The sequence below is a fragment of the Cetorhinus maximus genome, chromosome 32, assembly GCF_964194155.1.
Source record: "Cetorhinus maximus chromosome 32, sCetMax3.hap1.1, whole genome shotgun sequence".
Lineage (NCBI taxonomy): Eukaryota > Metazoa > Chordata > Chondrichthyes > Lamniformes > Cetorhinidae > Cetorhinus > Cetorhinus maximus.
In genome coordinates this window covers 4,219,295-4,243,046 of record NC_135910.1, presented here as the reverse complement: position 1 = coordinate 4,243,046, position 23,752 = coordinate 4,219,295, and the positions used below count along the sequence as shown (strand labels likewise).

General features: G+C 45.8%; 1 protein-coding gene across 3 annotated transcripts in view; it reads left to right on the top strand.

Moving 5' to 3' along the window:
• Positions 1–18,591, top strand: part of timm50 (translocase of inner mitochondrial membrane 50 homolog (S. cerevisiae)) — a 147,969-nt gene extending 129,378 nt beyond the window's left edge. The window contains exons 10-11 of one of the 3 annotated variants that reach the window (XM_078533405.1): positions 17,840–17,927; positions 18,414–18,591. In XM_078533405.1, the coding sequence (XP_078389531.1) occupies positions 17,840–17,927; positions 18,414–18,571 (246 nt within the window). In that variant the 3' untranslated portion in view covers positions 18,572–18,591. Of the gene's footprint in view, positions 1–2,735; positions 4,373–17,839; positions 17,928–18,413 lie in introns of those variants that run through there. The other 2 variants (XM_078533406.1, XM_078533407.1) reach the window with 2 other exon arrangements.
• Positions 18,592–23,752: the final 5,161 nt, after the last annotated feature.

Here is a 23,752-nt window from a genome sequence, read left to right as displayed (position 1 = left end):
AGAGCAGGGTGGAGTGTTGAAATGGCAAGCGACAGGGAGGTCTGGGTCATGCTTGCGGACAGACCGAAGGTGTTCTGCAAAGCAGTCACCCAGTCTGCGTTTGGTCTTCACTCATCTTCACTCAACACAGAGATTTGCTCTGTTGCGTCGTTTCTCAGTCTGCAGCAGGTTCTAATCCCTTTTTGGTAGACATAATTGCCCCATCCCCACCCCCTTTCCGATCCCCCTTTTTTCCAATATGTTATATAGATTTTTCTTTTCCCACCTATTTCCATTATTTTAAAATGTATTTCCATCCATTGTTTTATCTCTACCTTTTAGCCTATTTCGATCCCTTCCCCCCACCCCACCCCCACTAGGGCTATCTGTACTTTGCTCGTCCTGCTTTCTACCCTTAATGTCACCAATTAGCATATTCCTTAGATAATATCACCACCTTCAACACCTCTTTGTCCTTGTCTATGACATCTTTTGACAATCTCCACCTATCACTGGCCCTCTACCCAGCTCTACCACCAACCCCCACCCCCAACCTTTAAACCAGCTTATGTTTCACCTCTTCCAATTTTCCTTAGTTCTGTTGAAGAGTCATATGGACTCAAAACGTTAACTGTGTTCCTCTCCGCAGATGCTGCCAGACCTGCTGAGTTTTTCCAGGTATTTTTATGTCACAAGATTTCACTTTTTAACAAAACAAACTTTATTGAATATAAAAGAATTAAACAAAGCAAATATGATTCCGTTAATACTATGGCTCCTTAACTACATGTTATGCACTCAGGTTTACTTCTTACTTCCCTCAAGAATTCTCTTACAAGAAACATCAGCCTTAGTTATTTACTGATGTAGGGCCCACCCATAAGTGTGCCACAGTGCTTTGGTGAATTTTGCTCAGCTCCAGCTATTATCAGAAGAAAATCGTTAATTTACCCCCTCTCAACTGTGGAAGCCCCTGTCCCTAGTTCTGGTCACCTTTCAATGCTTGCACGCTAATTGAGCTGACTACTTTATTCTGCAATAAGTCACTGTGAGGGTGACTGAAGATTCCCCCACGAGCTTCAAACTAGGCAATCTTCCAGGTCCTGTTCCCTCACAAGATTCAAGCTGAGATTAAACCTTCACCTGCATTCCACACACTCAACTATGACATCAGCTCTTTTACTCTGCTTACAGGGCAGGTCTGTCTTAACAGTCACTAACTTCTCTCAGTGAGCTGCAAATCATAACAGGTCCAAACCGCAACTGACTCTCTCAGCCAGCATCCAGATAACTTGAAACCAGAGAACCTCCCTAAGCTCCACCCATCTCCATAACAACATAACTGCTCTCCGCTGTCCTCAAACTGACTTTAGATTAAGTATCCCTCATTTACAATTTGCTCTTTGAACTGATGATGTAAATGGGTTTTGCAACCTTTCAGGGTTTACTGAATGCTTTTAAACTCATTTGCCATTGGTGCAAGCTTTGCAGACATCATGTCTCCAGATCTCTAGCTAAGTAAGCCCACCTGCTGTGTTATAGATTTCTTCCCTCTCCTATCCTGACTTTATTAAACAAATATGAGTCTCCTTTTGAGCTCTCAATCCCTAAAGCCCAGTATTGTAATTACCCTACCTTTCTAGCTGAGAACCTCTTAAGGCAACATGGCCACAACCTTTTAAGTGTAATAGGCTCCAAGTTTGCTTTAATTGCATTTGCCCATTTCCACAATTAAATATTTAATCCCTAAAACTAAAAATTATATTCTAGAACATGTGAGCCATGAACTAGATGTTTGCGACACTGGTAATTATCTTAATTCAGTTTGTAGGGCCTTGTATGCAAATTGGCTGCCAAATTTCTTGTCTTGCAATAGGGATTACACTTCATTGACTTCATCATAAAAGGCACTATACAAGTGCAAGTTCTTTTGGGGATTGTTTCAGAGATATCCATAACGCACTGTCCAACTCCACAACAGCCTCAGCTCAGCTCCTGCTGAAACCCCCATCCATGCCTTTTCCAACTCTAGATTTGACTATTGCAATGCATTCTTGACAGCCTTCCACATTCTACCTTCTGTAAACTTGACATTCAAAACTCTGTTGCATGTGTCCTCACTCGCACCAAGTCCTCTTTACCCATCATCCCTTTGCTCGCTGACCTGCATTGGCTCCCGGCTAAACAACTCTTTAAAAACTCCAATAATTATTTTTAAACCCTTCCATGGCCCCTCCTCATCCCTGTAATGTACTCATGCCGTATGACCTCCTGGATATCTGCGGTTCTTCAATTCTGGCCAATTTTAATTGCTCCATCATGGTGGCTGTGCCTGTAGTTGCCGAATCCCTAATTGCTGGAATTCCCTCCTTAAATCTCCCCACCGCTTTCTCTCTTTGTTTCTCTCTCTCTCTTACACACTCACTCTCTTTCGCTTTTTGTCTCTGGCCGCACCCCACCCGGCCCAGTCTGCCTTGTCTGGCCCCGCCCCCTCATTTAAGATGTCCCTTAAAACTTACCTTGTTGAACAAGCTTTTGGTCACCTGACCTGATATCTCCTTAGATTGCCCAAGTGCTAACATTCGTTAAACGCTCTTGTGAGGTGCCCCAGGGCATTTTGTTTTGTTAAATAAGTACAAGTTGTTGGTATCTCTAGACCTGCCTTTTCTAATGAAAGTCTGTCTGAAACATTTTGAGTAGAATTAGCCAAGGGGCGGCACTAAGCTCTTCTTCTGGTTTCTGTTCCCCAACCCCAGGAAGAACAACAGCGAATAACTGATCGATCACAGCAGAAGTCTTCTGGCCTCTCCCTCGGATCCTTGACTAGCAAACTATGGCAACGGTCCAAGCCGCAGTAACGCAAGCCTGACTTCCAGTCCCACCCTCCTACTCTATTACAGAGCTACCGAAGGAAGTGTGGCCCACTGCTGCGAGCTGGAGTTGAGCAATGGTGTCTTCACCCTGAGGCTGTGCATACAGTGAAAGCTATCCCCGGATGGAGTCCAGTTAAATTCCGTACTCTCCTTCCCCTTTGGCTGGCAGGGTTAGATATGGAAGACAACACAGGGATGGAATACTGGTGATCATAGCCCATTACAAGTCCTGATATTGGCTGCCATTTTAGATGTACCGACATGATTTGAATGCCAAGGAAAAGTCACGTGTGATCCACTTCATTAGCTTGTCATGTGTTTTAGTTAATTGAAGGAATAGGCTTTTTAAAACTGCCATTTTTTTTTTAAACGAGCCAGTAGTTCAATTGTGGTTACACTGGGGTGGGGGTGGGGGGGGAATCCAATTGTCTTATCATTGTGACTGTAAACAGTACTAAATGTACCAACTATTAAATCTGCACACAGGTTTGTATACAGTGCCTGCAAAATGGTGTCTACCAAAATTTAGTTTTCCTTTTCCTTGTACAATCAATACAATTTCACATCTGTAACATTCTGTAAATGATGTGCATATGGAACAGAATGTAGTTCAGTGAGGTGTTTAATAAAATTATGAAGACGAACAGCAAGAAATTTAAAATTCCACGTAAATTTCATGGCAGTTGAAACCAGCGCAGAAGTGTCTGTGGAACCTATTCCATGTTTGTAACTGTATCGTGTTGTTTTGGACAGTCCCAATCTTGCTGTGTTTAACGTTGTTATGGCATGCAATGCCTATGCTTATTTACACTGAACAATGGCTCCATATGTGTTGCATGGGCTACTGAACCTTATCAATGAATTTTCAAAAGCATAAATTTTTAAGGGGTATCAACTTCTTGGACCTCTTGCAAATCATATTGCCCTACTTAACATTTAATTCCTTTCTTACTCCCTATTCAGGATTGCCAATATTGCATACCCTTAGTCCCCAGTGAGGAGATCAGACAGGTGGCCTCTTAAGTTTCTGAAGGCACCATCCACATGTACACTGATAAAAGAAGCTTGTTTGAAGATTTAAACAAAAGTGTTTTTTTGGGGTGGATAAGGAAGAAAGAAGTGGGCTTTGGTGAAGAACTATTTGTGTTGTTTTTCATATCTTTAAACGTTAACCACAGCAAAACGATTTCCTCTGTTGGGGGAATCCAGAACAGTGGGTTGTGGGGCTGGGCGCACTTTTAAAATCAGGGCCATTCCATTCCAGAAGTGAGATCAGAAAAACACTCTTCACACACGTGGTAGTGGAAATCTGGAACACCCTCCACCCAAAAGGCTGTGGATTCTGGCGGTCAGGACAGAGGTGATTGTTCGTTTGGAGGATACGGAATATCAACAGGCAAATGAAGTTGGCGTGCAGATTAGTGATGGTCTAATCGAATGGTGGAGCAGGCCCGAGAGGCTGAACTCCTGGTCTTCATAATGTGTGTATGATGTTTTATTAAATCTCTGCTATAATCTAATTGAAGATGCAATTGAGGATCAAATTTATTTTTTTTGAGGGAAACGAAGTCAAAATTGTACTACTGAGTGGAGGAAAAGCTTATGATCGGTGGAGAGGTGCAACATAAAACCCATGACAACTTTAGGAATTGTGCGTGGTTCCTGCAGCTCTTGAGAGTTGGCCTTTAGATGCTAATGTAACTTGCTCCAGTGGATCTTTAAAACTATTCATTAACTAGTGTAGGAGGAGGTCTGGGGTAACTCGCACTTCATTCACTCATTCCTCTGATGGTTGAGATTGCAAGTGCGTAATTAGGGCGTAATAATGTAAATTAGTAGAACGCCATCAGCGTGCTATGCCACTAGTCCTCCCCTTATATAGAATTTACAGCACAGAAACAGTCCCAGCTGGCCTGTGCCAGTGTTTAATCTCCACATGAGCCTCTCCCTACACTTTATAAGAACGTAACAAGTAGGAGCAGGAGTAGGCCATTCAGCCCCTCGAGCCCACTCTGCCATTCAGTGAGGCCATGGCTGATCTTCTATCTCAACACCATTTTCCTGCACTATCCCTGTATCCCTCGATGATTTTAATATCTAGAAGCCTATCGATCTTAGCCATGAACATATTCAACAACTGAGCCCCTACAGCTCCCTGGGGCAGAGAATTCCAAAGATTCACCGCCCTCTGAGTGAAGAAATACCTTCTCATCTCAGTCCTAAATGATGATCTGCTTATGCTGAGAATGTGTCCATTGGTTCTAGACCCCCCCCTGTCCTACCCTGTCAAGCCCTGTAAAAACTTTGCGTTTGAATAAGATCCCCTCTTATTCTTCTAAATCTCACCCTATCACTACATATACTCCTGTTCCTTTCTGCTTGTACTTATTCATCTTCCCATTTAGATGCTTCTGGGCAATTCACGTCAGTCGCTCCATGTGGTAGTGAGTTTCCTGTCCTCAATATTTTAATGGGTAAGCAGTCAGGAGTTGTGTATTTGCGTCATGCCAAAGGTCCCATTTGATTTCTTTTAGACGTCTCCTTTCTGGTCATTGGTGTATGAATCTCCCAGCTCTGGCAGCGATCCACTACTTTGTACAATCTGACAGCCTAAACATTAAGTGTCATTAGCCTCTTAGATAAAATGCCTTCTCACAGTCTAATCCTGATGCTTTCCACACTCCTGTATTTACCAGTGATGTTCACTAAAGCGCATTCAAGGCCAAGTTACTTAGCTGACTTGTTTTTCTTTTATCCTAACTACCCATGCAGTTGAACTGATTTGTAGCACTGCTCTGCCTGAGGTCAACAACCCAGTGTAGACTGGGGATTAAACTCTTCCGAACCTGTGTACCTCAGTACCATTCCACATTTGGTAGCTACAGCATCAGTTATGTGTTCTACAAATTTTCTTTCCTCTTCTCCCAATATCACACAATGCATAGTGTAGGGTGCAGGCTGGTAAGAGATCCTTCCAGTCTATATGGCACAGTGCCCTGGTGGAACGTGGAGCTAAAAGAATAAGTCAGTGGGTGTTGCTTTTTATGTCTGTTTTGTTTTTGCAGTGGTACATACCACTTGCCAATAGTTGATCATATTGATGACTCTTGCTACCCTGCACCTCAGGATATTGGGTTTTTTTATTCTTTCATGGGATGTGGGTGTTGCTGGCAAAGCCAGCATTTGTTGCCCATCCCTAATTGCCCTTGAACTGAATGGCTTGCTAGGCCATTTCAGAGGGCAGTTAAGAGTCAACAACATTGCTGTGGGTCTGGAGTTACATGTAGGCCAGACCGGGTAAGGTCGGCAGATTCCCTTCCCTAAAGGACATTAGTTGAACCAGATGGGTTTTTACGACAATCAACAATGGCCTTATGGTCACTTGTACTGAGACTAGCTTTTAATTTCAGATTTTATTAATTGAATTTAAATTCCACCAGCTGCCGTGGTGGGATTTGAACCCATGTCCCCAGAGCATTAGCCAGGGCCTCTGGATTTCTCACTACTACACCACCATCTCCCCAAATGATACAGACCTCTGTTAATTGTTTTTACGAAGACAAACCCAACATGAAATTAAGCTACTTTGTAAATTTGAAGGTATTTGTTACCGAGCAATGGATACCAGTATTATGAGTGGGTGTTTTGATGCAGTCACTTGATTTCTTCTGTTTATGATAAACTGGTAAACGCTCTTTGGCGTGGAACCAGATGCCAAGTTCAGTTTGCGCAGAATTATCTGACCTCCGTTGATGCCAATGCTGAGAAGAGGAAAATCAGCCTGTGCTCTAGCTTTAACTGGGTTGTAACTGCTGCCGCAAATAGTGTGTGTCAGGACATTGGGTGGGGACAAACTTTTACTGTTGTCACCCACCACACTCTGGTGTCTTGGGGGCTTCAGCCACTTATGTAGCTATATCCCATTATGGGTCAACACTTTTGGGGATGGGGGAAATGACGAAGAATTAACTTCATTAGGCTCTACTCATAATTCTGGGTCTTTTTCAGTTTGGCTTAGCTGGTGACACTCTTTCCCACCCCCCCCCCCCCACCCTCAGTATTGTGGACTCATGTCCCATTAAAACTTGAACACAGCCTAGCAACTTTAGTGCAGTATGATGGAGCTCTGCGATGTTGAAGATGCCATCTTCTAGATAAAGTAATTGCATGTGCAAATCAAAAAATCCAACGTCACTGTTCAAAGGTGATGAGGGAGTTCTCCTGGTGTCCTGGTCAACATTCCTGGTCATTCACTAGTTCCATGTTGTACTGTCCTGAGACAGGATGGTGCTATATCAATGCAAGTTTTTAACTAATAATGAGTGTGTCTTGTAATCATTTCCAGACAGCCATCATTATATAAAATCTAAGCACCCTTCTTACAAAATGTTGTTTGCACTAAATTTTAAAGTTCGCTCCTGTATCTAGCAGGTTCCCGGTTGGCCGATCTAGCAATTGAAAGTCTGGCTGAGTCCTGGAGCAGAACTGCAATATGTGTCAACCGTATGAAAGAGCATATTTTGCCGTCCTTATGTGATAGACTCCATTGCAAACTTTTTTTTAACCATTGTGTTAAACTTGCTGCCATATTGTGCAATAAAACAGCCCGGTGCAGCATTTTAACAGAGAGATTAAGAAATTAGTTGTGATTCTCCCCATCGGAAAGAGGAAGATTACCGCACCTTTGTCCCTTATGCAGTATGTTTCCACCTCCAGCAGTCTCTTTCTGATGCCTTGTTGATGGCCATTACCCACATTGAAGCAGGAGTAGGTAATTTAGCCCTTTGCACTTGTTCCACTATTTGATTTGATCATGGTTGATCTATTAATTAGACCCCTTTACCCTTAATGCCCATAGCTAACAAAAAAAATCTGTCAATCATAGTATTGAAATTTACAATTGACCTCCAATTTCCAATGACTAGAAACCGGACATCCATAAGGCACAAAGATAAAAACAAAAAGCTACTGCGGATGCTGGAAATCCAAAACAAAAACAGAATTACCTGGAAAAACTCAGCAGGTCTGGCAGCATCGGCGGAGAAGAAATCAGTTAACGTTTCGAGCCTTCATGGCCCTTCGGCAGAACTGAAGCATAGTTAGAAGAAGGGAGAAATATAAATTGGTTTAAGGTGGGGGGGGGGGGGGAGGTGGTGGGGGGAGAGAGAGACACATTGAGGGTGTGGTGATTGTGGAGATGAGCAGATAATCAAAAGATGTCACAGACAAAAGGGTCAAAGAGGTGTTTTGTCTGAGAAAAGTGCTAATTAAGAATGGAGGACAGGATATTCAAAGTACAGCTCTAGTGGGGGTGGGGTGGAAAGGCTAACAAGGTTTTAGTTTTAGATTTAAAAATAATGGAAATAGGTGGGGAAAGAAGAATCTATGTAAATTATTGAAAAAAAAGCGGGGTGGGGTTGGGGGGGAGAAACGGGGTGGGGATGGGGGGAGGGGGAGTTTAAGATCTAAAGTTGTTGAATTCAATATTCAGCCCGGAAGGCTGTAAAGTGCCTAGTCGGAAGATGAGGTGCTGTTCCTCCAGTTTGCGTTGGGCTTCACTGGAACAATGCAGCAAGCCAAGGACAGACATGTGGGCAAGAGAACAGGGTGGAGTGTTAAAATGGCAAGCGACAGGGAGGTTTGGGTCTTTCTTGCGGACAGACCGCAGGTGTTCCGCAAAACGGTCGCCCAGTTTGCGTTTGGTCTCTCCAATGTAGAGGAGACCGCATTGGGAGCAACGAATGCAGTAGACTAAGGGGAAATGCAAGTGAAATGCTGCTTCACTTGAAAGGACTGTTTGGGCCCTTGGACGGTGAGGAGAGAGGAAGTGAAGGGGCAGGTGTTGCATCTTCTGCGTGGGCATGGGGAGGTGCCATAAGTGGGGGTTGAGGAGTAGGGGGTGATGGAGGAGTGGACCAGGGTGTCCCGGAGGGAACGATCCCTATGGAATGCCGTCAGGGGGGGTGAAGGGAAGATGTGTTTGGTGGTGGCATCATGCTGGAGTTGGCGGAAATGGCGGAGAATGATCCTTTGAATGCGGAGGCTGGTGGGGTGATGTGAGGACAAGGGGGACCCTATCATGTTTCTGGGAAGGAGGAGAAGGCGTGAGGGAGGATGCGCGGGATATGGGCCGGACACGGTTGAGGGCCCTGTCAACGACCGTGGATGGAAAACCTCGGTTAAGGAAGAAGGAGGACATGTCAGAGGAGCTGTTTTTGAAGGTAGCGTCATCAGAACAGATGCGACGGAGGCGAAGGAACTGAGAGAATGGGATGGAGTCTTTACAAGAAGCGGGGTGTGAGGAGCTGTAGTCGAGGTAGCTGTGGGAGTCGGTAGGCTTGTAATGGATATTGGTGGACAGTCTATCATCAGAAATTGAGACAGAGAGGTCAAGGAAGGGAAGAGAAGTGTCAGAGATGGACCATGTGAAGATGATGGAGGGGTGGAGACCCGCATGGGCCCCAGCTATGCTTGTCTCTTTATGGGGTATGTGGAACATTCCTTGTTCCAGTCCTACTCCGGCCCCCTCCCACAACTCTTTCTCCGGTACATCGATGATTACTTCGGTGCTGCTTCATGCTCTCGTCGGGACCTGGAAAAATTTATTAATTTTGCTTCCAATCTCCACCCCTCCATCATCTTCACATGGTCCATCTCTGACACTTCTCTTCCCTTCCTTGACCTCTCTGTCTCAATTTCTGATGATAGACTGTCCACCAATATCCATTACAAGCCTACCGACTCCCACAGCTACCTCGACTACAGCTCCTCACACCCCGCTTCTTGTAAAGACTCCATCCCATTCTCTCAGTTCCTTCGCCTCCGTCGCACCTGTTCTGATGACGCTACCTTCAAAAACAGCTCCTCTGACATGTCCTCCTTCTTCCTTAACCGAGGTTTTCTACCCACGGTGGTTGACAGGGCCCTCAACCGTGTCCGGCCCATATCCCACGCATCCTCCCTCACGCCTTCTCCTGCCCAGAAACATGATAGGGTCCCCCTTGTCCTCACTTATCACCCCACCAGCCTCCGCATTCAAAGGATCATCCTCCGCCATTTCCGCCAACTCCAGCATGATGCCACCACCAAACACATCTTCCCTTCACCCCCCCTGACGGCATTCCATAGGGATCGTTCCCTCCGGGACACCCTGGTCCACTCCTCCATCACCCCCTACTCCTCAACCCCCACTTATGGCACCTCCCCATGCCCACGCAGAAGATGCAACACCTGCCCCTTCACTTCCTCTCTCCTCACCGTCCAAGGGCCCAAACAGTCCTTTCAAGTGAAGCAGCATTTCACTTGCATTTCCCCTAACTTAGTCTACTGCATTCGTTGCTCCCAATGCGGTCTCCTCTACATTGGAGAGACCAAACGCAAACTGGGCGACCGTTTTGCGGAACACCTGCGGTCTGTCCGCAAGAAAGACCCAAACCTCCCTGTCGCTTGCCATTTTAACACTCCACCCTGTTCTCTTGCCCACATGTCTGTCCTTGGCTTGCTGCATTGTTCCAGTGAAGCCCAACGCAAACTGGAGGAACAGCACCTCATCTTCCGACTAGGCACTTTACAGCCTTCCGGGCTGAATATTGAATTCAACAACTTTAGATCTTAAACTCCCCCTCCCCCCATCCCCACCCCGTTTCTCCCCCCTCTCCCTCCCCACCCCCCGGCTTTTTTTTCAATAATTTATATAGATTCTTCTTTCCCCACCTATTTCCATTATTTTTAAATCTAAAACTAAAACCTTGTTAGCCTTTCCACCCCACCCCCACTAGAGCTGTACTTTGAATATCCTGTCCTCCATTCTTAATTAGCACTTTTCTCAGACAAAACACCTCTTTGACCCTTTTGTCTGTGACATCTTTTGATTATCTGCTCATCTCCACAATCACCACACCCTCAATGTGTCTCTCTCTCCCCCCACCACCTCCCCCCCCCCCACCCCCCCACCTTAAACCAATTTATATTTGTCCCTTCTTCTAACTATGCTTCAGTTCTGCCGAAGGGCCATGAAGGCTCGAAACGTTAACTGATTTCTTCTCCGCCGATGCTGCCAGACCTGCTGAGTTTTTCCAGGTAATTCTGTTTTTGTTCCATAAGGCACTGTTGGCTGGTAGAATTGTATTCATCACCATCTGTTACCTCATGGACTGGCATATCCCTCATTCTAGCATTGCCATCAAGGCAGGGGCTGACCCTGGTTCAATGAGGAGTGTAGGCGAGCATACCAGGAAGACCACCAGGTGTAGCTTAAAATGAGGCCCTGACCCATTGAGGCTACTGCACCGAAATGCTTGTGTGCTAAACAGTGGAAGCAGCAGGCAATGCTCACAGCTAAGCAATTTCACTACCAATGGACCAGATCAAAGCTCTGTAGCCCTGCCACATACAGTCATGAAAAATAAGACTTCATGAGCTTCCCGTCATCAATGATAGCAGAGCCCATTCCATGAGGGCAAAAGATGAGGCTGAAGCATTTGCAACCACCTTCAGCTGGAAGATCCATCTTGGCCTCCTCCTAAGATCCCTATAATCACCAGTCTCAGCTTTAAGTCAATTTGATTCACTCGACGTGATATCAAGCAGGAGCGGAACACAGTGGATACAGCAAAGGCTATGGGTTCCAACATTCAGCTATAGTGTTTAAGATTTGTGCTCCAGAACTAGTCTCGTTCGTAGCTAAGCTGTTCCAGTACAATTGCAACACTGGCAAACTGAAAAATTGCCCAGGTACATCTTGTCTGGAAAAAGCTGGATAAGTCCAATCTGGCCAATCATCAGCAAAGTAAAGGAAAGTGTTGTTCAACAGTGCTTTCAAGCAAAACATATCAACAACCTCACCGATGCTCAGTTTGGCTTTGCTGACAATTTGGTTTGTGGTAGGGCCACTCTGCTCCTGATGGACAAAGGAGCTGAATTTCCAGAGGTGAGGTGAGAGTGATTCCTCTTAACATCAAGGCAGTATTTGAGTGAGTGTGGCATCAAGGAGCCCGAGTAAAATTGATGTCAATGGGAAATGGGGAAAACCCTCCACTGGTTAGAGTCACACGTAGCACAAAGAAAGACTGTCACCGGAGGACAAACACCTCAGCCCCTGGGCATCACTGCAGCATTTCCTCAGACCAGAAACTTAACTAGACCAGCCATATAAATACTGTGGCTACAAGAGCAGGTCAGAAGCTGGGAATTCTGTGACGAGTAACTCATCTCCTGATTCCCCAAAGCCTTTACCTACAAGGCACAACTCAAGAGTGTGATGGAAAACTCTCCAATTGCCTGGATGAGTGTTGCTCTATCAGCATTCAAAAGCTTGACAACATCCAGGACAAAACAGGCCGCTTGGTTGGCAACTCATCCACCCACTTAAACATTCACTTCCTCCCATCGCTGACGCACAGTGGCAGCAGCGTGTACCGTCTACAAGGTATACAGCAGCAACTTGCTGAGGGTCCTTTGACAGCACATTCCAAACTGCATCCTCTACAACCTAGAAGACCTACAGGTGCAAGTTCCCCTCCAAGTCGCACAACATCCTGACTTGCAAACATATCACCGCTCTTTCACTGTCACTGGAACTTCCTAACAGCACTGTGGCTGTACCTACATCACCTGGACTGCACTTGTTCAAGAAGGCAGCTCACCACCACCTTCTCGAGGGCAGTTAGGTATGCCCACAACCCATGAATAAAATTTCAAATAAAAAAACTTTTTTCACTGCCCTTTGAGTGAGTGTCAGGAAACTTATTTGAATGGAGGTCACCATAGTCGAGCTCATTGCCCAATATCCCCACTCATACATTTCCATCAGGAATCGCTATGTGGTGATTGGGAATCCTGACCATTTTTCCTCCTCCTCCACCCAGGGGAACAAACCAGCAAGTAACACTCCTTTCACAGCTGCAGCACTGATCAACTAACTCAACGCAGATGTCAAGCCTGGTACCTTCCTAATGGCTTAGCTCAAAAATGGAGCCTGCGGAAGTTTTAATTTTGCATCGGACTTTGCTTCCTGCCCCTCAGCCTGGGAACGCTGAGGCCAAAGGTAGACCTCCCAATGTCCAACTGAGATCTGTTTGCTCAGCTCAGAATGGAGTGTTGGATTTCCTAGCCCTTATGCCTCAGTGCAGCCCCCTGCAAATCCTGTGTTTCGGTGCCACACATCAGTGGGTTACTGGGTTGTAGGGTTCAAGATGATATCTTGTTTATCAGTCTGACAGCGCAAGGTCATTCTATCTGATCTGTAAAGTAGTAGGTACAAAGAGCCATTTATTATAAATCACATTTAGAACAGAACAGAAAGATAAGCCGAAGGTTAGATGTGGTGAGGTGGAAGGAGGCTCATATAGAGTGTTTACCCCAGTGTAGATCAGTTAGGCCAAATGACTTGGTGCTCGACAAGAACATGCTGAAGACCATCAATGTAATTTCCATAGAAAAGGCAGGAATTATAATTACTGGTACAATAGATTCTGGAAGGATGTTTACCCTGGCTGGAGTGTCACAAACGAGGGGTCACAGTCTCAGAATAAGGGTCACCCATTTAGAATTGAGATCAGAAGAATTTTCATCATTCAAAAGTGTTGTGACCCATTGGGATCCCCGATCCCAGAGGGTTGTAATTGCTCAGTTGTTGAACATATTTAAGACAGCGATAGATTTTTGGAAACTAAGGGAATTTTGAGATATGGAAATAGTGCAGGTAGGTGGGATTGGGATGGGAGATCAGCTCAGGTCATATTGAATAACAAAGGAGGTCTGAATGGACTCCTCCTGCTTTGTTATGTTCTTATCATTGTGGAAACATTTAGGAGCTGTTTTTTCTCTACTTTCCTAAGGATTGGATACTAACCACCCGCCACTCTGAGAACTGGCCATTGTTTGATTTGCAAGTTAAAAGCAGAATATTGTGGATGCTGGAAATCTAGAACAAAAACAAAAATACCTGGAAAAACTCAGCAGGTCTGACAGCATCTGCGGAGAGGAGCACAGTTAACGTTTCGAGTCCGAATGACTCTTCATCAGAACTAAGGAAAAATAGAAAAGAGGTGAAATATAAGCTGGTTTAAGGGGGGGGGTGGGACAGGTAGAGCTGGATAGAGGGCCAGTGATAGGTGGACAAAAACAAAAATAAAAATATCTGGAAAAACTCAGCAGTTCTGACAGCATCTGCGGAGAGGAACACAGTTAACGTTTCGAGTCCGTATGACTCTTCAACAGAACTTTATCTCAGTGATAGGTGGAGATTGCCAAAAGATGTCATAGACAAAAGGACAAAGCGGTGTTGACGGTGGTGATATTAGCTAAGAAATGTGCTAATGGAGACATTAAGGGTAGAAAGCAGGACAAGCAAGGTGCAGATAGCCCTAGTGGGGGGTGGGGTGGGGGGGAAGGGATCGAAATAGGCTAAAAGGTAGAGATAAAACAATGGATGGAAATACATTTAAAAATAATGGAAATAGGTGGGAAAAGAAAAGTGTTGGTCAATATAGATTATGCACCACAGCCAAGTCCATTGTTACCCTCCCCACGCATTGGAGGTCGCTGGATAGCAATCAGGAGCAGGAGACGTTCAGAAATACTTTCCTCTTTCTTCATAAAAAGACTGTAATTTATATAACACTTTGGATGTCTCAAAGTGCTTTACAGCCAATGAAGTACTTTAGAAGTGTAGCCACTGTTGTCATATCCAAAACGAAAGACACTGAGGAGAATTCCCTGCTCTTCAAAACAATACCTGGGGATCTTTTACATTCACTCAAGCAGGCAGAAGGGACCTTAGTTTAATGTCTCATCTGAAAGACAGCACCTCCTACGGCGCAGCACTCCCTCATTAATGCACTAAGAGTTTCAGCCTTGATTTTGGTGCTGAAGCACTAAAGTGAGACTTAAACCCAGAACTTTGTAACTCAGAGAGAGAGAGAGAGGAGTGCTAGCGAGTGAGCTAAGCAGACTCATCCTGAGACAAAAACAAAAAACTGCGGATGCTGGAAATCCAAAACAAAAACAGAATTACCTGGAAAAACTCAGCAGGTCTGGCAGCAGCGGCGGAGAAGAAAAGAGTTGACGTTTTGAGTCCTCATGACCCGAAAAGAGTTGACGTTTCGAGTCCTCATGACCCTTGAAGGGTCATGAGGACTCGAAATGTCAACTCTTTTCTTCTCCGCCGATGCTGCCAGACCTGCTGAGTTTTTCCAGGTAATTCTGTTTTCATCCTGAGACACTCATTCACATACTGCTGTCCTGGCTGTGATTGTGTAACTCGACACACAAGGTACAGAGCCTGGAATTTCACTGGTCTATAAGCTCAGTACTGCACTGACCTGTGGGGAGCCCTTTGAATTTAAACGAGTGACAGTCAATATGCAGAGTGTGATATTGTACACTCTGGATTTTGTCTTTCGCTTTCCACAGGCAGCGTGTTTTTTTTGACGGTCGGAAAGGTGCGTCTAGCGAGCCCTTGGCGTATCCACCGAATGCTCCTGATCAAAACCGTCAGGTTTGTTTCTGGTTGATTCTTTTTCCCCGCTCTCCCCCCCGCACCCCCTACACAAACACGCACGCATTGTCCAAATAGGCGAATGTGACCTTTCAGTGGAATTAACCGCAACTTCACGATTCATTAGCGAAATAATTTCTGGCTGATTCCTGCTCCCTTCTTTCCTCCACCCTCCCCGTGTCAGTGAAAACGTGATTAACTTCCATCTTCCAATAATTTTCCTATTGTCTATCAGTGGAAGGGGAGAGTGAGTTTTCCCTGTTTGACAGCTGGGGCCGGCAGGTGCACGGAGCTAACACACAAAAGGCAATTACTGCAGCATGTTGAGATAGAGAGATAAAACCACTTTTTATAGATTTACCCTGCACAGACATTTTAACCCAGCAGTACAAATAAAAAAAAATGATGAATGCAGAACGCTCCTTAGACAAGTCAAAACCTTTCTCTCTTTTGCTCCTCTATCCCTGCACAAACTTTGTTAAATGGAAATGCCGAGATTTACACAATCCCAGAACCAGTCCCTGCTTCAAAGAGCTTCAGCCCCCTTTGAGTATATTGATTGGTTCGCACGGTTGAGAGCACCGGCTAAAAGTTCAGAAAATGGGGGAAATTCGCATAATGCCCCTTTGCAGAAGCTCTAGTTAATCTGCCTGGTCTTTGTTAACCCAGCATTTTGACCTGGTACGAAGTGAAAGCCACGTGTTTGATCCCTTGAATGAAACAAAATGGGTTTGTGCATGATGTGTTATTTTAGGAACAGAAGTTGTGCGATCAACAAGTTGTTGGGCTGCCTTACCGATGGGAGACTCGATACTGGAGACTGCACTATAATCTTACCGTCGTGAATCTGTTGCGTTTTCTTTTAAGTGGAGATCAGAATAGACTTCTTCTATCAGTGCAATATAAATCAGCCCAGTTCAGTTACTTCCCACCTCAGCAGGGATAAAGTCCCACGTGTACTGACTTCTTTAACACTTTGTCCAGCGTGATCTATTTATGCCACTGTGTGCTGGGGGACAGGTCCTTGAGTGCCAGTTGCATCTTCCAAGTGTGTGTTCCAGTGAGCACCTGACGTCTATTCGACTAAGTACAGCATCACTGCCAAACCCAATCCTATTATACAGCCCACACGTGAGTTTCAGGTGGCAGTCGCTGCTGGACTGCTCAAGATCAAGGACAGGAAACCTATATTATTTTTCTCTCCCATAGCCGAGGTCTTCAGTAGCACTAGCAGCCCTGTCAGCTCACTGAGCACAGATCACAGATTGACCCTGACATCTCCACTGTGTAAAAGCAAAATACTGTAGATGTTGGAATTCTGAACTAAAAACAGAAAATCCTGGCTTGGAGATGTTCATTCAGCGTTGCTGGGTCAAAATCCTGGAACTCCCTTCCTAACAGCACTGTGGGTGTACCTACGCCACATGGACTGCAGCGGCTCAAGAAGGCAGCTCACCCCCCCCACCTTCTCAAGGGGCAATTAGGGATGGGCAATAAATGCTGGCCCAACCAGTGAAGCCCACATCCCGTGAATGGACTAAAAAAAAACTCAGCAGGTCTGGGCAGCACCTGTGGAGAGAGAAACAGAGTTAATGTTATGAGTCCGTATGACTCGTGCATCCCTGAAGAAGTCGTACAGACTCGAAACGTTAACTCTGTTTCTCTCTTCACCGTGTATCTGCACCAGCAATACAGCCATGGATGAAGGTCCCATTTCAATTTGTTTTAAAGTCGAGAATGTGTTGCAACGAGCTAATCCTATCTGGTGATTTCTTCCTTTTCCCACAGTAACATCCCCTATCAGCGTTAGGCTGTGTTTCAATGGGTAACATCTTGTCTTTGAACCAGAAAGTTGTTGGTTCAGGCCCACCCCCACCTCCCCCTCCCCCTCCCCCTTATGAGATTTATAGAGGCTGATACTCCCAGTGGACTACTGAGGGGGTGCTGCACGGTTGGAGGTGCTGTCTTTCAGAGGAAATGTTAAACCGAGGCCCAATCTGCCCCCTCCAGTGGTCATGAAAGATTATTTGCCACCATTTTGAAGAATGGGGGAGTTTCTCCTGATCACCTGGCTAATCTTCCTCCCTCAGCCAACATTCACTGAAAAAAAAGATTAGCTAGTCATTGTTGCATCGCCGTTGGTGGGATTTTTCTGTGTGCAAATTGGTTGCCACATTTCCTACATTACGGCAGAGACTACACGTCAAAAATACTTCATTAGGCATAAAGCACTTTACAAAGCCTTGTGCCCTGAAAGCGTCTATAGAAATGTGAGTATTTTTAATCCCTTGAATTTATTCTGCTCTACTCTGACTGGGAGAAATGCCTGATGAACAACATTGAAAGGTCACAGACCTTTAACTCTGTCTCTCTCTGCACAGATGCTGCCAGACCTGCCGAGCATTTCCAGCACTTTCCCGTTTTGATTTCAGATTTCCAGCATCTACGGTAGTTTATATTTGTCGACTCTTTCTTCCCCTTTCCTTAGCTGATTCAGCCTAAACAGGGAGAACTGGCTGTAAGAAGAGCTGGTGTTTGGGGATGCCTAGTCGAAGTTGAAGAGGTGAGTTTTGAAGGTTGGCATTTGAAATTGGGAAGAGACGTGTTAAGGCAGCCTAACACTGATAGGGGACGTTATTGTGGGGAAAGGCTTAAGGACATTAGTTCCAGAATTCTGGAGCACAATCCCTGTGGGCTGTGATCCTGCATTTCATCATTATTGAAAACCTTTGCTAGTAAACCCAACTGCATAGTGCATGAAAGAACTTGCATTCATGCCCTGTAGGGTCGCCAACTGTCAATAAATGTATTCCTGGAGGTTCCATCACTTGACTTGCCCCCCACGCTCCAGCCATTAATCGGCCAACATGTCCATCCTTGTGACGTACGGCCTTCCTACGTCAATCGGAAAGCAAAAAGACTCATTACCCAATTGGATGATGCCTGACTGTCAGCCAAACAGCCTTTCTTTCCCCCCATATTCTTATATCTGGTAAAAAGAAATGGTCAAAGGAAGTGACCAAATAAAAACCTTTCTGAATGTCCTGATGATTTTTCTCCAGGGTTGCACACAACAGTGTCCTGGAGATTGATCTCCAATTCCTGGAGAGTCCAGACCAATCCTGGGGGGTTGGTAACCCTGTTTCTCATCTTCTCAGAATGCCACAAGATGCTCTGCATCAACTTAACTGCTTTTAAAGCGCACTCAATTGTCGGCTAATATGACAGACAGGGTCTAAAGAAGGAGGATAAGTAAAACACTTGCATTTATATAGCGCCTTTCATAACCTCAGGACATCCCAAAGCGCTTTACAACCAAGTGTAGCTGCTGCAGTAATGTAGGAAACATGGAAGCCACATGTACACAGCAAGATCCCATAAAGAGCAATGTGTTATAACGACCAAATAATCTGTTTTTTCTTAAGTCATATTGGTTGACGGATAAATATTGGCCAGGAAACTCGGGATAATTCCCCTGTCCTCATTCAAACTAGTGGCATGGGATCTTTTACAGTCTTTTCTTTCTTTGTGAACATTTCTTAGCGGAGAAACCTAAATGGAGGGTCAAGAACATTAGTTTGGGCTTGAAAGGGTTAAACCATCAGGGCCATTGCATAAACAAGGCTTGAATTCCCTCAAGTTTGGAAGACTACGGGGTGACCTAATTGAGGAGTTTCGGGTGATTGAAGGAGTCATGAGGGTGGATAGAGGGGTTGTTGGGGGGGGTGGGGGGTGGTGCAGGCCCAGAACAAGGAGACTTAACATTAAACAAGAGCCAGGCCATTTGGGGTGTTTTCACCAAGAGTTGAGTAGAAATATGGAACTCTCTCCGACAAAAAGCTGTTGAGGCTGAGGGACAAATGATAATGTCAAAACTAAGATTGACAAACTATTGTTAGGCAAAGGTATTAAGGGGTACAGAATCAAGGTGGGTAAATGGAGTTAATAGATCAACCATAACCTAACTGAACGGTGGAAGGACTGACTCCTGTTCCCATGTAACTGTTGTTAACGGTGACACTGAGATAACTCGAGAAGCAATGATTAGACGGTGCATAGCTAACATTTTAAAAGCCTGGAGGAAGAAGGTTGAAGGGTTAAATATTCATAAGCACCACGTTACTGACAATAAGGCTTGTGCTTAAATTAATTACTACCATCGGAAGCTGCACAGGATTTTCTCCCTGATTCACCATTGCGATGACTGAAAGGGTTGGGATTTCAGCAGCACTGCTATATTCAGGCATCGCGCAGGAAATTCAAGGCTAAATCTAGACCCGATGAGAATGTTGAACCCTCTCCTGAGCGGCGAGAGAAACAGAACAGGAAATCGGAACTGGAGCCAAGAAGCAGCGAATGATGGACGGGGGCCCCCAGCACATCACCTCTAGCTGCGAGCTGGCAAACAGTTGCCTTGGGTCTCTAACTGTGCTCCTGACCACATCACCTCCAGCTCTTTAGATGAGCCGTGTTGCACACGGGAGGGTTGGTGGCTGTCAGGCTCATCAGACTTTCTCCCTGAGCACACTCGGGCTGGCAACTTTGGAAGATCCAGTTACTTCGGGTGTCATCTGTCACCGAGGCCTTTAGTGTGAGAAGGAGTGACGTGGATAAAGTGGGGGAATTACCCCAGCGGGCACTGTCGGAACCATTTGGTGGGGGCGGAATTTAACCTCCTCCTTACCAGGCGGGAATAGTGCAGTCGGACTTACTGGCGCAGAGTCCCTCCATTCCAGTCAAGTGCCATCTCCTCTGCACTGATTTTCAAATCGGCCGCTGGAAAGAAGGAGAAAAGAAACACTTGCATTTATATAGCGCCTTTCACAACCGCCACACGTCTCAAAGTGCTTTACAGCCAGTGAAGTACTTTTTTGGAAGCCTAGTCACTGTAATAATGTAGGGAACACAGCAGCCAATTTGCACACAGCAAGCTCCCAGAAATGTGTTAGTGACCAGATAACCTGTTTTTGTGATGCTGATTGAGGATAAATATTGACCAGGACACCCGGGATAACTCCCCTGCTGTCCTTTGCGCCATGGGATCTTTAACATCCGCTCGAGCAGGAAGACGGAGCCTCGGTTTAACACCTCATCTGAAAGATGGCACCTCCGACAGCGCAGCGCTCCCTCAGGACTGCACTGGAGTGTCACCATAGGTTCAAACCCTGCACTGGGACTTAAACCCGAAAGTTTGTGACTGAAGGGTGAGTGTTCTGTCAACTGAGCCATGGCTGACATGTAAGGCTCTTGGTCGTTGGGGGGGAGGGAGGGGTCTGGGTAGGGACAGTCATCAGCACAGCAGCACTATTTTAACTACAATTGGGGACACTACGCCCCCTCCCCCAGCAAGAAACCCAACAACGCAGCCAGAAGAGCCACGGCCAAGGTATAATTTTTAATTGGGAGGATTTGTGCTTCCTCATCCAGCCCTCATGGTAACTCCTGTTGGTTTCAGACAAGAGGCGGGTGTCAAATACTAAAATTGGGTCCAGAAGCCAAAATCGGCCAGGCCTTGCTCTATTACTGGCTGCTGGAACCTCCGCTCATGTATCGATTCCTTACCACGCTAAATTCAGCTCCGAGTTTTCAGTGGTGGCCTAGGCCCAGCTTTTAATTTTTTTGTTCTGTATGAGGTGGTAACATTTCATTCCTGGCCATAGGTGTGTTACTTGCATTGGGCGAATTGACTGCAATCATGCTCCCAATTTTCTACTCGAATATTGATACATTAGGAACTAAAGCTTGGGTTTATATAGTGCCTTAAGAGAAGTAAAACATCCCAAATTCCTTCACAGGAAGTGAGAATCAAACAAAATTCATCACCAAACCACCTAAGGAGACATTAGGACATAGGGCCAAAAGCTTGGCAAAAGAGTTAGGTTTTAAGGAACGCCTTAAAAGAGGAAAGAAAGGTGGTGGAGGCGGAGGGAGGGAATTCTGAAGCCTGGGCCTAGGCAGTATTGAGGCCTGGTTGTCAATAGTGCGGCAAAGGAAATTGGGAATGCACAGAAGTCTCAAATTGGAGGACTATAGAGATTTTGGAGGCTTGTTGGGCTGGAGGACATTACAGAGGTAGAGAAGGATGAGACCACGGAAGGATTGGAAAACAGGAGTGAGAATTTTAAAATTGAGGCTTTGCCAGGACTGGGAGCTAATGTAGGGTCAGCGAGCACACAGGGCAGTTGGGTGAAGGGGACTTGGCGTAAGTTAGGGAACGGGCAGCAGAGTTCTGGATGAACTGAAGATGGAGAGTGAGAGGCCAGCTAGGAAAGGACTGGAATAGTCGAGTCTGAGGGGAGAGGAGAGAAGGAATAAAATGCCCGGAGAGAGAAAGAAGCCATTGCGAGATGGTCTGGGGAGGGGGGCAGCGATCAGAGGGGGGTTCAGGCCATCCCAATGCAGCTGAGATCTGGATTCAATGTCAGAAGGAGTCGGAGGACATGAGCCAGCCAAGGTCCCAACACTCGAATCTAAATAACCACCAGCACTTCCGATTTTGTTTCGTATTTTGGTGGAGAATGTGCGGTGTAACCACAGGGAGATTGAACTCGGTCCAAGTCGCTTTGATATGAATGAAAGAACAGCGGTGAGCAGCAGTCTCTGGAAAACAACAGCAGGAAGTGACTGGCTGTCTTTGCTCACTGGGGTTAATGAATGTGACAGGCAGGAGTGTCAGACGCTCATTCAGCCCGACAATCGGTTTGTTACTGGGACATCAAAGCTTCGACCGCTCTTGGTTGAAGGGCAGCCGTTTCCTTTAATTGTCAGGAGATCCTGCATGCAGTCAGCATGGTGTTCACAGCAGGTAAGCTATGTATTGCAGGCAGCATCATCCAAAATATGAATTAAGAGGAGTTTTTTTTTTAGGAAGGCTTTGTTTGGAGAGATTTGCCTGTTAAAGTTGAAGGGTCCTGCTTCCTCCTCTTTGCGATGTTTACAGTTAATACTAGAGAATATGTTGTTACGCTTTGTTTCCCACCCGGCCGGTACTCTCTGCTACCTTCCTGATGTGTGTGGCTCTGCTGAGCTCTTCTCTGCAGAGATTGAACAACGTGGCAGCCTGTTTCTCACAGTGAGCCTCCACAATTAGCACACGAAGGAGCTACTGCTTTTGGTGGCGCTGGTTACAGAATGGACGCTATGTCGACAAATGAGCTTGGCTTTAAGGAGCGACTTAAAGGAGAAATGAGAGCCGGGGGGGAGGTTTAGGGAAGGAATTCCAGAGCTTAGGGCCCAGGCAGAATCACACAGTGCAGAAGAGGCCCTTCAGCCCATCGAGTCTGCACCGACACGTGAGAAACACCTGACCTACCTGCCTAATCCCGTTTACCAGCACTTGGCCCATAGCCTTGAATGTTATGATGTGCCAATTGCTCATCCGGGTACTTTTTAAAGGATGTGAGGCTAACCCGCCTCCACCACCCTCCCAGGCAGTGCATTCCAGACCCTCACCACCCTCTGGGTAAAAAAGTTTTTCCACACATCCCCCCTAAACCTCCTGCCCCTCACCTTGAACTTGTGTCCCCTCATGACTGACCCTTCAACTAAGGGGAACAGCTGCTCCCTATCCACCCTGTCCATGCCCCTGATAATCTTGTACACCTCGATCAGGTCGCCCCTCAGTCTTCTCTGCTCCAACGAAAACAACCCAAGTCTATCCAACCTCTCTTCATAACTTAAATGTTTCATCCCAAGCAACATCCTGGTGAATCTCCTCTGCACCCCCTCCAGTGCAATCACATCCTTCCTATAATGTGGTGACCAGAACTGCACACAGTACTCCAGCTGTGGTCTCACCAAGATTCTGTACAACTCCAACATGACCTCCCTACTTTTGTAATCTATGCCTCGATTGATAAAGGCAAGTGTCCCATATGCCTTTTTCACCACCCCACTAGCTGAAACCACTAGCCAGTGGTTGGGTAAAGGAAATTGGGGATGTGCAAGAGGCTAGAATTGGAGGACCCCAGAGGCCTTGGAGGGTTATAGGAGTGGAGGAGGTAACAGAGGAAGGGAATTCACAGAGGGATTCGAAAACAAGGATGAGAATTTTACAATTGAGACATTGCTGGGCCAGGAGCTGGTTTAGGGTCATCGAGCACAGGGGGATTCGTGTGAATGGGACTTAGTGAGAGTTGGGACATGGACAGCAGGGTTTGGATGAGATCAAGTTTACGGAGGGTAGACAATGGAAGTCCGGTCAGGTATGCATAGCTGAGTCTGGAGGGGAGAGAGGAGAAGTGGGGAAATAACTATGTTGACAGAGAAGGACGTTATTGGATGAATTCATTGCTTTTTAAAATACTTTTGTGGGGATGGCCTATGGTCTATCTGAACAGGCAGATGTGAGCTTATAAAAACAAAAAACTGCGGATGCTGGAAATCCAAAACAAAAACAGAA